We start from the raw sequence: 11,192 nt of genomic DNA, 5'->3' as shown, positions 1-11,192 counted from the left end.
CAGAGACCCCACAGTAGCGAGTGAAAGCTTTAACTCGAACTTTATGTTGTTTCACAATACGGACGTATTGTTTGTAATCTGCTGAGCTTTGTGTAATATAAAATTGCAAAGTAGGCAGTTCACTCTCTCTATATATTTGGAACATAAGTATTGTAAGGGTGGGAAAAGAGGAAGTGAAAGTAGCAGAGGGATAGAGGATTCAGATGTGCACTGGTGCAGGTGGAAACTCTGCCTCAGCAGATAAGAACAAGGAACTGCTTTTGCAAAATAATGATTATGCGTGTGGGTGGTCGTTAGAAGAAAAGTATAAAAATGTTAGTTTAAGTCCAGCTCGGGGCCAGTGGCCTATTGCTGTCCTTTGCAATTTGCTACGCCAGTGGATCTCATTGCAATGGGTTGTTAATGTGAGCGATGTTGTTATTATGCTATGTTCCAAATCAATAGCAAAATAAACCTCTGAATCTTAAAGTAAGAATTACTGTTTTGTGTTGCTGTCTTTTGTCTTTTTCCTTGGGTTTTTCCACGACAGCTTTTGGTGCGCTGGCCGGGAAGAGACAGTTGCTGGGAGAGATGTGCTGTCCAACCGGGATTTCTGACCGCTTCCTGGCTTTGGGCCAAAGGTAACCAGCCCGCTCTCTCCGGTCACTCCCAATCTGCTTTGGATCAGAGATCAGAAGAAGGCCGACTCCTCCCCTTTGGAGACCCCCAGCGCTATGGGGCAGTTTCCTTCCAAGCCGGACCTCTGCTGCTGCTTTGGAAACCCCTGGAATTTGGAAACCTGGCAGAGGGACAGTGTGGGCAGTCCAAAGATCACCAGCGTGGGGCGTCCGGAGAGAGTGGCAGCAGAAGAGGCGGTTGACCCACAGCTCTGCTAGGAAATCCTAAAAAAGAAGGTAAAAAAGGTAATTAAGCCACATTTTTCATTTATTTTGCACTCATTCTCCCCCACAAAAACCCCATAATGGAACGAGAGAAATTTCCACCTCTACCCTGTTTGCATCCCTGCCTTTTTCCTTAGTAATGGTGGTTAATTTCAGTGTTGATATTTATTGTGTTACTATTTTACTATTTTATATTGTCGTTTTTAAGCCACCTAGAGTCACCGGATGGGGAGATAGGCACTACGAACACTTAGTAAATAGAATGAAATAATCTTGGCCAAGGGGGCAAGCTTAGTCAGAGAGGATGATCTGAGAAGTTCTTCTGGTCCAGCCCCCCACTCAAGGCAGGAGACCCTTTCCCATTTAAGGCAAGGGGCTGTCCAGTCCCTTCTTGAAAACATCCAGTGTTGGAGCATCCACAGCTTCTGGAGGCGAGGAGTTCCACTGGTTAATTGTTCTCACTGTTAGGAAATTTCTCCTTAGTTCCAGGTTGCTTCTCTCCTTGATTCATCCATTGTTTCTCTTCCTCCCCTCTGATGCTCTGGAGAATAGCGTGATCCCCTCTTCTTTGGGGCAGCCCCCCAAATACTGGAACACTGCTATCATGTCTCCCCTATTTCTTTTCTCTAGACTAGCCAGATCCAAGTCTCACAGCGGTTCTTCTTATGTTTTGGTCTCCAGGCCTTGGATCATTTTTGTTGCTCTTCTCTGCACTCTTTCCAGAGTCTCAACCTATTTTTTTATATCGTGGCCACCAAAACTGGATGCAGGATTCCAGCTGTGGCCTTATCAAGGCCTTATTAGCACTGCCTGTATTATATTCTTTGAAGCCGTTGGCCACGATGCAACAGACAGCTTTTCGTTCTGTGTCCCCTCCAGGCATGGCGGGGTTTGTCCCCCAGGACTCCTGGCGCCAACGTGTCTGCTCTGCCTGGCGGGTGACCCTCATCCTGATGGGGCTGCTGGCCGTGGTGACCCTCTCCATCACCGTCTTCGGCTTTGTTGGTGAGTAAGAAAGCTCAGGTGACACGGGAGGAACTTCTTGCCCCAGGTTACAAGAGACCCAGAAATAATAAAGTCTGTTGCTTGTAGGTAAACTTCCTAGAAGGAAAACATCCTTTTAGGAACGCCATTGTTGGTAATATATTCTAGCAGCAAACAGAGGGTGTGTTCTTCCAGTCAATTACCCCAAAACACCCTGCATAACACACAATTACTCACAACTATGCACAAAAACATGATTTAAAGAGGCTGCAATTGACTGTGGTCCATAATCTGCAAAGTGACCCCAGGACGCAGGAAGGATAGCAAGGCCAGGAAAAGTGGGCGGTACATGGAGGCACGGACACGGGTTCAAGGCAGACATGCAGGCAAGCATCCTCCTCCTCCTTCTCCAACTCCTCCTCCTCCTCCTTCTCCACAGGGAGCAAATACTCCACCACCATGCAGAAGATGCAGGAAGATTTGAAGGCCCTCAACCGCACAATCGGCGTGGAATTAACCGCTCTGCAACAAAACGGTAGAGTCACGAAATGCCAGGTTTGGGGGGGGTGTGTGAAAAAGGACCTGCCAATCTCTGGGTTTTCTTTAGGGCAATTCTTGGGGGTGGGGGTGCATTGCTGTAGGCTTGGCAGGGACCAAGATGGAGGCACCTTTGGAGGACCACCGTCTCTCTCTCTCCTTCCTGGCTTCTGTTCTTCCATGAATGTTTGAGGCTCAAACCCAGGAATCTCCAAAGGCGGCCACTTTCAGCCTTGTAGACTTCAATTCCTGGCTAGTGGGGAATTCTGGGAGTTGAAATCCACACAAGTCTGAAAGTGGCCAGGTTTGGAGACTCCCTGCTCTAACCCAATGTTTCTAAACCTTGTATGATGTAGGCTTGGGGAATTCTGGGAGTTGAAGTCCACCCATCTTCCAGCAGACAAGGTTGAGAAACATTGCTCTGACTTTTTTACATCTTTCCCAGAGACCAACGATTTGAAAACTCTCCAAAAAATCGACCAGATGGTGAAAAACCTCACTGAAAAAACAAAGGAAGGTAAATTTGGAAGTAAGGGAGGCGTTGAAAAGTCCCCCTTTGGCCCCCGCATTCGGGAGAGACCCTCCCTCGCCCAGACACAATGCCAAGGAGTGACCCTCCCCTTCTCCACCCCCAGTGAAGTCCCACTTCCAGGACCAGATCCAGAAACTTCAAGGGACTCTGCAGCGGATGAATTGCGACTTGGAGGACACAAAACGCAAGCGGACAGGTGACCAAGGTGGGGGGCGGTCGGGGCAGAGGGCGGGGGGACCTTCCAAGCCGAGCGCCCTCCAGATCTCTGGGTTGCACAGGGGGTCCTCGCCTTACAACCCCAATCGGGCCCCAGATTCCCACTGCTAAGCCAGACAATTATTTATTTATTTATTATTTATTTATTAATTTAATTTATATACCGCCCTTCTCCCGGAGGACTCAGGGCGGTGAACAGGGCAATACATAAAAACTAGATACAAAAATTAAAAATTATTAAAACGTGATTAAACAATGATTAAACAGTTGTTAAGTGTCACTGCACTTGTAACACGGTCGTTAAGCCAAGCTGGCTTCCCCCATTGACTTCGTTTGTCAGAAGGTCGCAAAAGGGGATCACGTGACCCCAGGGAGACACAGCAACAGTGATAAGTACATGCCAGTTGCTGAGCCTCTGAATTTGGAGCAAGTGATTCCAGGCAGGCTGCAATGGTCGTTAAGTGTGAAAAAAGGTCATAAGTTGCTATTTTCAATGCCGTTGTAGCTTCGGTCATTAAATGAACTGTTCTAAGTCGAGGATTATATTGTTCTCGATATTATTATTATAAAACTTTTATTCATTAAACATGAAACTCAGTCAACTGAACACTCAAATTGACTGGCACTGATGGTTGACACGGGCTGCTGCCAGCATCCTAGGTACCAAGCAGGGATCTCCTTAAAATGTAGGATGTTCCGAGTAGCGCAGTTTTCTGTAGCTTTGCTGGAGTTATTGCAGGAAGCTGCAGTTTCTTCATGTATTTTGCAAAATTTTTGGACATGGTTCCCAGTGCCCTGATGACAATGGGTGTCACTGTTACGCGTTTCATCCATAATCGCGCAGTTTCGATGGCCAGGTCATTAAATGAACTTTTGTAAGTCGAGGATTATGTATATAGTCCTTGATATTATTATTATTATTATTATTATTATTATTATTATTATTATTATTATTATTATGATTATGATTATGATTATGATTATGATTATGATTACGATTACTATTACTATTACTATTACTATTACTATTACTATTACTATTACTATTACTATTACTATTACTATCACAGTCAGCCAGAAGTTCAGACTGGATTTGGCATTTTTGTCTACCTATCGAGTCCTTTCCAAGGATCTGTGATAGGCAACTGTGGATGTTTGATGGTATTACAGATATTATTATTATTATTATTGTTGTTGTTGTTGTTGTTGTTATTGTTGTTGTTGTTGTTGTTGTTATATCATGGATTGGCCCCTGATGGGACCTGCTGCCCACTGCGTCCCAATTCCCCACCCCAGCTATAACGGTGCCCCCTCCCTCCTCCAACCCCCCACCCCCACCCCACAGGGCCGGCGAAGGCCTGCTGTCCCCGCCACTGGCATCTTTTTCAGCAGAGCTGCTACTGGCTTTCCTCTACGCAGAAGATCTGGAACGAAGCCAAACAGGATTGCGAAGAGAAGCAGGCCCACCTGGTGGTCATCACCAGCTACCTAGAGGGGGTCAGTGTCTCCATTTCCCTATTCATCGCAGGGAGGTGGGCCAAGCCTGCCGGAAAGGCAAAGGACCAAAACACTCGGTGTCCGGCTGATGCCTGCTCTGCCTTTTTGTCTCGCATAGCAATTTGTGTTCCAGCTCACAAAACCACACAATGTTTGGATCGGGCTGAAGTACGACGGCCAGACCTGGAAGTGGGTGGACGGGACCCCCTACAAAGTGCGCAGGATGTGAGTCTCCCCACTGGCCTCTCTTCTACCTCCCCGTGTTGGGCTTCTGCAACCAGGCGCCCTCCAGGTGTATTTCAGTTGCAGCATTCGCACCTAGCAGGTCCTCCTCCAGACTGTAGGCTTTGTGTTTGCACACTTGCACACTTGTCCACCTGGGGTGGAGGTGGGAGGTCTTCAGATGCTGAAACCCCCTTGTGCTAATGGACTCCTGGAAATAGACAGTCGGGGGCTTCATTGCACAGCGCAAGCCCCCTGGCACCCTGAGTCCATGGGGTTCCCGGAGAAGCCCTCCAGGCACTCAAAGCTCCGATGTGGGGATTACGCAGCCGGCCCCACATCCTCGGTGGGATCCTGCCGAACATGCAGGAAGCACATTGTGGGATCCTGGGCCCACACACTGCCCTACACAAGGCAGCTGTGCCCCATGGGTTCTGTATATTCTCTTACAGGAATGTTTCTCAACCTCAGCCACTTTAAGAGAGGCAGACTTCCACTCCCAGAATTCCCTTTAAAATGTCGGAACTTCAGGTCCCAGAATTCTCTAATTTAAGATATCTGGAGTTCAGTTCCCAGAATTCCCTTTAAGAGGTCTGGACTTCAACTCCCAGATTTCCTCAGCTAGCATGCCATTAGGGCATAGAGGGTGCCCACTCTTCACCCCAACGCCCATGTGGACATTTTCACCTGGATGTGGGCCGTCCTGTTGCACAACACTCCTGCGAGCCCTTTTTTCCATCAGTCAAGTCTTGATCTCCGAGTGGTGCTCTTTCTCCTGTTCACCTGCCCAGCTGATGCCGGCTTGTTTGCCAGAGACGGAATCGAGGGTAGTCATTAACTGATTTCTCACAATAGGTTCACTGCTCAACAGGCCTTCCTAACATTATAGCTGTTATAACCCAGAATTCACTAACCAGGTTTCCTCAACTGACCCATCTTGGCATCCACTGCAGCACAAAGAAGCCAATTTGCACAATACCCCGGCCTAGGAAACCTGTCTCACTTGTGACCCGACCACTCCCATCACCCTTGCAGGGGAAAATTGGATGGCTGCTGCGGGTCGGGGGTGGACTAGATGACCTCAGGGATCCTTCCAAATCTCGCCTGGCTTAGCTGCCACTTCCAGACAGATAGAAGGGGGTCTTCCTCCCACCCGTGGGCTGACACCCCCCCTCTTCTGCTTTGCCCCTTTCTAGCGACTGGAGGCCCAACCAACCAGTGCCTTACAATGAATTTTGCACCAAGATGTACCTCGACGGGCTCTGGAGCGAAACCTTCTGCCAGGTCCACTTAAACTGGTTGTGCGAAATGCAGGCACTGCAATGAGTCCCAGGGGAGGCACCGCCAGCCGGACCTCAGGAAGCAGCTGCCCGACATTTCTTGGAGGAAATAAAACGAATCTGGGACAAAAATCTACGGCAGAAATTGGCCTTTTCTCTGCATCCCGGATGAGTGGAAGGTCGGGCAGCTCCCATCGGTCAGCAGGCAGGCCTGAGCTGGATGGGGGGAGGGGGGTGGGGAGGGTCCAGCCTGGGACCACAGTATGGCCTTCGCACAACACGCTGAGCCGGCGGTGTTCTGTCTTTGGGGGCTTTGTGGCTTTATCCTATTTTATATTTTTATTAAGAAAGCATATGTGGGCACCAAATGTATCGTTGGTGACCCTGGACTGCATCCATTCAGCCATCATTGTCTGTCTGTCTGTCTGTCTCTAGCTCTATCAGATTTCTATTTCTATTTTTTCGATTATTATTTCTGTCTGTCTGTCTGTATCTCTCCCTCTCTGTCTCTCATCTATCATTATCTATCACCTGTCTGTTGCTCTTTGTCTCTCTGTCTCTCTCTCTCTCTCTCTCATAATAAAGAGCAAAAGCAACCTTGGCAGATTCTCCGGGGCCGGAAGAGACCCTCACCCAGCAGAGCTTGCCCACTACGTCCTCAAGGACCCCAGCCCGGCCCTCTGCCCACCTCGTCCAGGGCCAGCTGCTGCAAGGGACTCTGCCTTGAAGCGGAAGGAGCGCCAGCCCTCGGTGACCATCAGCCACTCGCTGGGAGTAGAACTCGACGGCCGTGTGTTTCCAGTCCAGCACCCCCAGCCTCATTTGTGTGCAGCCTTTCTCCAAGGCAATTTGGGGGCCAAAGCAGAGGGGCTTAGCTCCAGGGGAGACGATTCCCTAGGATGAGACTGGGGAGGGCAGATGAGATCTGGAGGGGGGCAGAAATTGGGTGGGTGTGGAAATGAGATTGTTCCAATTATGATGTTTTTGGGACATAATGATGTGTGTCTTGACTGCTTAATCGTCTAATGCAGGGGTCTCCAAATCTGCCCCTTTCAGACTTGTGGACTTCAACTCCCAGAATTCTTCAGCCAGCTAACACAGCCAGCTGAGGAATTCTGGGAGCTGAAGTCCACAAGTCTTAAAGGGGCCAGGCGTGGAGACCCCCGAGTCTAATGATTCCAGCTTCGAGGGGACAAGGCCTGGGGCTTGTAAACCCCCCTGTTCCCTTGGCAATGCCCCCTTCCCACTCAGACAGTGTTTGTTTTTGGCAACTGGCAACTGGTGAGCGACACTTGTATTACCTTCGTGATCTCACTCAGGAGCTTCCATCCCATTCCTTTCTCTATAAGGAAATACAAACACAACACAATGCAACTTGGCAACAGACCTGGAAGGGTTCAAGGGCAGCTCATGAGGTCAGCGTCACTGGTGGAGTTTAAGGGGGCAGTTCAGAATTCCTCCCCTCCAAAAAACATGTAATGACAGTCCTCAACATACAACGCTATTTACATTTGATGTTACAACAGACTGAAAAAGGAGCCTTAAACCCAGATCTGAAGTCCTGGCAGCCTGGGGGAGGGCCGTGGTCACGTGACTGCATTTTGCACACTCCTCTTTCCAACATACTTAGAGCCATTTGCGATGTTCTGAAGCCAAATGACCATCTTTCACAACCTTTCTGCCAAAAACCACCATTTATTTCTGGTTTTCAGCACAGCGGCACCACAGCAACATTGAGCTTGCTTAATTAAATTTAAATTTAAATTAATTTAATTTATATACCGCCCTTCTCCCTGGGGACTCAGGGCGGTGAACAGGGCAGTACATAAAAACTAGAAACTAGAAATGACTGTGGCATTTGCTTAATGGCTTCCACAAAGAAAGGTCATAAAATTGGGTCATTCACATGAATGCCATTTCACGACCGTTATAATTTGGTAACCAATAATGGGTAGGCCTTGATTATACATAGATAGATAGTTAGACAGACAGATAGATAGATAGAGATTTAGAAATAGATAAAGTAAAGGTAAAGGTTCCCCCGCACATGCGTGCTAGTCGTTTCCGACTCTAGGGGCCAGTGCTCATCTCCGTTTCAAAGCCAAAGAGCCAGCGCTTGTCCGAGGACGTCTCCGTGGTCATGTGGCCGGCATGACTAAATGCCAAAGGCGCACAGAAGATAGATAGATAGAGATGAGAGATAAATAGATATGTAGATATAGATGGATAGCTATAGCTATCTATCTATCTAAATAGATGGATAGATGTACGTAGATAGATAGCACACATTAAAAATGAAATTTAGTTGCTTGCTCTCCAAGTGTACACATACATAATGTGCTGGACCACTATATAACCATCTATATAGCTAGCTTAGGAATTAAGAACTGTGTTAGAGCATTTAGCATTTAAAGGGTTAAATGCTGTCTCCTTAAGAGATGGCCTCTGAGAAATGTAGTCTAGTTGTTAGTCCTATATTTTATCTAGTCAGTGGGAGGGGCTTCAAAGTTTATTACAGGAAGTCCTGGCTATGTGCCCAGGTTGAAAAAGCCTTTGCTTAATCAAGTATTGCGCACGCATCAATTGGCATCTGTAACTATGCCTAGGTGAGATGGGGAATTATTCCTTTTAACCTACGAGAATGGACAGATATGAATATGACTGGATGTATCTACTGCTGAAGTCTTTACCCACGCAGACCGTGCACCCTGGTGGCCAAAAAGTCTCTACCCGTGCAGACAGTGCACCCTGGTGGCCAAAGAGTGAACTTTGCTGTAGTCTTTATCCACGCAGACAGTGCACTCTGGTGGCCAAAGAACGAAGTTCACTAAACAGACGCTAAAGAAGCAAAGAAAGTTAGCACTGGGAGTGGTTTTGCTCCCAATGCTCTAAATATCCTGCCCCTGCAGCTCCACCCAGCTCCACCCTTCCCTTCCCAACAAGCCAGCATCCCTTCCCTTCCCAACAAGCCAGCATCCTGGTGGGTATAAATCCCTCCCCCTTCCCTAGATACAGCCTTTTGGCTGTCCCCTGCTGTCCACCCAACATCCCAGCCTGCTGTCAGTTTCACCTCTCGGTGAGTTCTTTTAGGGTCCTTTATTGTCCACTTTAAGAGGAAGGATAATCTGGCTCTAGTCTCCCCCAGCCTATCACCTCTGTTTTTATGGTGTCTCTGCAGTTCCGGTGGCTACTGTGACCTCTCACAGCCTGCCAGCTGCCTAGCTGTCCTTTAGAGACCCAGTTGTCCGTTGGAGCTCCCAGCTGAGTGGCAGGACTTCCTGGGATCCCAGCTGTTTGGTGGAGCTCTCAGATGGCAGGCAGCGTCAGCTGCAGCTCCCAGCTGAGACACAGGGCTGTACACAGCCAGCATGACGGGTGGAGGCAAGACAGACAGCTTTCCCCCCCCCCCAGTGGAATGTCGAGCCTGGGGCTTGACAGGCGGTCCCCCTACCAGGGGTCCACCTGGAAAACAAGAAGACACATTTAGGGATGTGTTAAGCCACCATCCTTCCTGGCTTACCCGGGTATCGGCGATGGAACCTGCGCACTAAGCGGGTGGCATGTACATCTGGTTCCCGTACCCAGAAAGCGTCTGTTACAGGATACCCCACCCATCTCACCAGGTATTGCAGTTGCCCCCTTCGGTACCAGGAGTCCAAGATTTCCTGTACCTCGTACTGATCCCCTTGGACAGGACCTGGTTTTCCCACCCCGGGTTCCCAGGGGGTGTTCCCAGCTGGCTTTAAGAGGCTACAGTGGAACACCAGGTGTATCTTTCCTAGGACTTGGGGCAAGGGCAGTCTAAAGGTCACCGGGTTAATGATCTTTGTAATACAGAAGGGACCCAGATATTTAGGAGCTAATTTCTTACAGGGCAACCCAGTCAGCCTGCTGGTAGGAGATGTAACTTCGTAGATACCTCTCCACCATCGCATTGGCACACTCCGCCGCTCCATTGGTACTGGGGTGGTACGCAGAACTGAGACCTTGCGATGACCCAATGGACCGAATGAAAGTACGCCAAAACTTAGCCGTGAATGTCACCCCCCGATCCGAAAGGATTTGCCAGGGCACCCCTTGTAGGTGATAGACATGCTGTATGAACAGTCTAGATAGCCTTCGGGCTGATGGTAGCCCCTTGCATGGGATATAATGGGCTTGTTTTGAGAACAGGTACACAACTGTCCAGATCACTGTACCCTCTGCTATCTGGCAACTCTACCACAAAGTCCATTCCAATGTCCTCCCATGGCTGGGTCGGGTCTGCCACTGACTGTAACAAACCAGCTGGCTTCCTCGTTTGGTGTTTTGTGGTGGCACAAATATGACAGGCCCACACATATGCCTCTATGTCAGTTTTCATATGTGGCCACCAGAACTGGCGTCGCACGAGGTGCAGGGTCTTGAGGAATCCGAAATGGCCAGCTTGTTTAGTGTCGAGGCATCGTTTGAGCACCCCTTCCCGTAGAGTTTGTGGGATGTACAATTGTCACCCTTCCAGGCCAGGCCATCACATCTTGTCAGGAGACCTGGGTGTTCTAGTACCCAGGAATCACTCTGGACTGCCTTATGGAGCTCCTGAATCATGTCAACAGCCATGCTCTGTGATACTGTTCGTGCTGCTGTCTCTTGTTGGGATGGTATGAGTGGTTGCACTACCTCCTCACGTTTACTCTTATATTGTGGCATCCACGAGAGAGCATCAGCAAGGAAGTTCTTGCCCCCTGGTACGTATCGTAGCTGGAATTTGAACCGCTGGAAATATTGTGCCCAGTGGACATGTTTGGGAGACAGGCATCTGGGCGTTTGCAGCACCTCAAGGTTTTTGTGGTCTGTCCACACCTCGAACGGTACTGTTGCCCCCTCCAGCAGATGCCGCCAGGTCAATCACGCCCATCGAACCGCAAATTCCTCCTTCTCCCAAACAGCCCAGGCTCTCTCAGTGTTTGTTCATTTTCAGGATGTGTATGCACAAGATTGTAACATCCCCTTCGTGTTCCTTTGCAGTAGGACCACCCCTACCACAACATCGCTGGCATCGGC

General features: G+C 49.0%; 1 protein-coding gene across 1 annotated transcript; it reads left to right on the top strand.

Moving 5' to 3' along the window:
• The first annotated feature begins 1,622 nt into the window (after nucleotides 1-1,622).
• LOC310649867 (asialoglycoprotein receptor 1-like) lies at nucleotides 1,623-6,270 on the top strand. Its single transcript, XM_083378696.1, has 7 exons — nucleotides 1,623-1,886; nucleotides 2,305-2,400; nucleotides 2,848-2,919; nucleotides 3,038-3,130; nucleotides 4,496-4,647; nucleotides 4,766-4,872; nucleotides 6,066-6,270. The coding sequence occupies exons 1-7, from the start codon at nucleotides 1,646-1,648 to the stop codon at nucleotides 6,193-6,195; spliced, it is 891 nt and encodes a 296-aa protein (XP_083234822.1). The 5' UTR covers nucleotides 1,623-1,645; the 3' UTR covers nucleotides 6,196-6,270.
• The last annotated feature ends 4,922 nt before the right edge of the window (nucleotides 6,271-11,192 follow it).

Source organism: Vipera ursinii, assembly GCF_947247035.1.
Source record: "Vipera ursinii genome assembly, chromosome: Z".
Taxonomy (NCBI): Eukaryota; Metazoa; Chordata; class Lepidosauria; order Squamata; family Viperidae; genus Vipera; species Vipera ursinii.
Note: the sequence above shows the minus strand (reverse complement) of the source record. Positions and strands in the feature narration are given on the sequence as shown.

Bases quoted from the DNA above. Each gene is read 5' to 3' on its own strand.
- LOC310649867 (XM_083378696.1), top strand. From the start codon at position 1,646: ATGCAGGATTCCAGCTGTGGCCTTATCAAGGCCTTATTAGCACTGCCT. The intron at 2,401-2,847 runs GTAGAGTCACGA...CATCTTTCCCAG, and splicing joins AACCGCTCTGCAACAAAACG to AGACCAACGATTTGAAAACT. The intron at 3,131-4,495 runs GTGACCAAGGTG...CCCACCCCACAG, and splicing joins CACAAAACGCAAGCGGACAG to GGCCGGCGAAGGCCTGCTGT.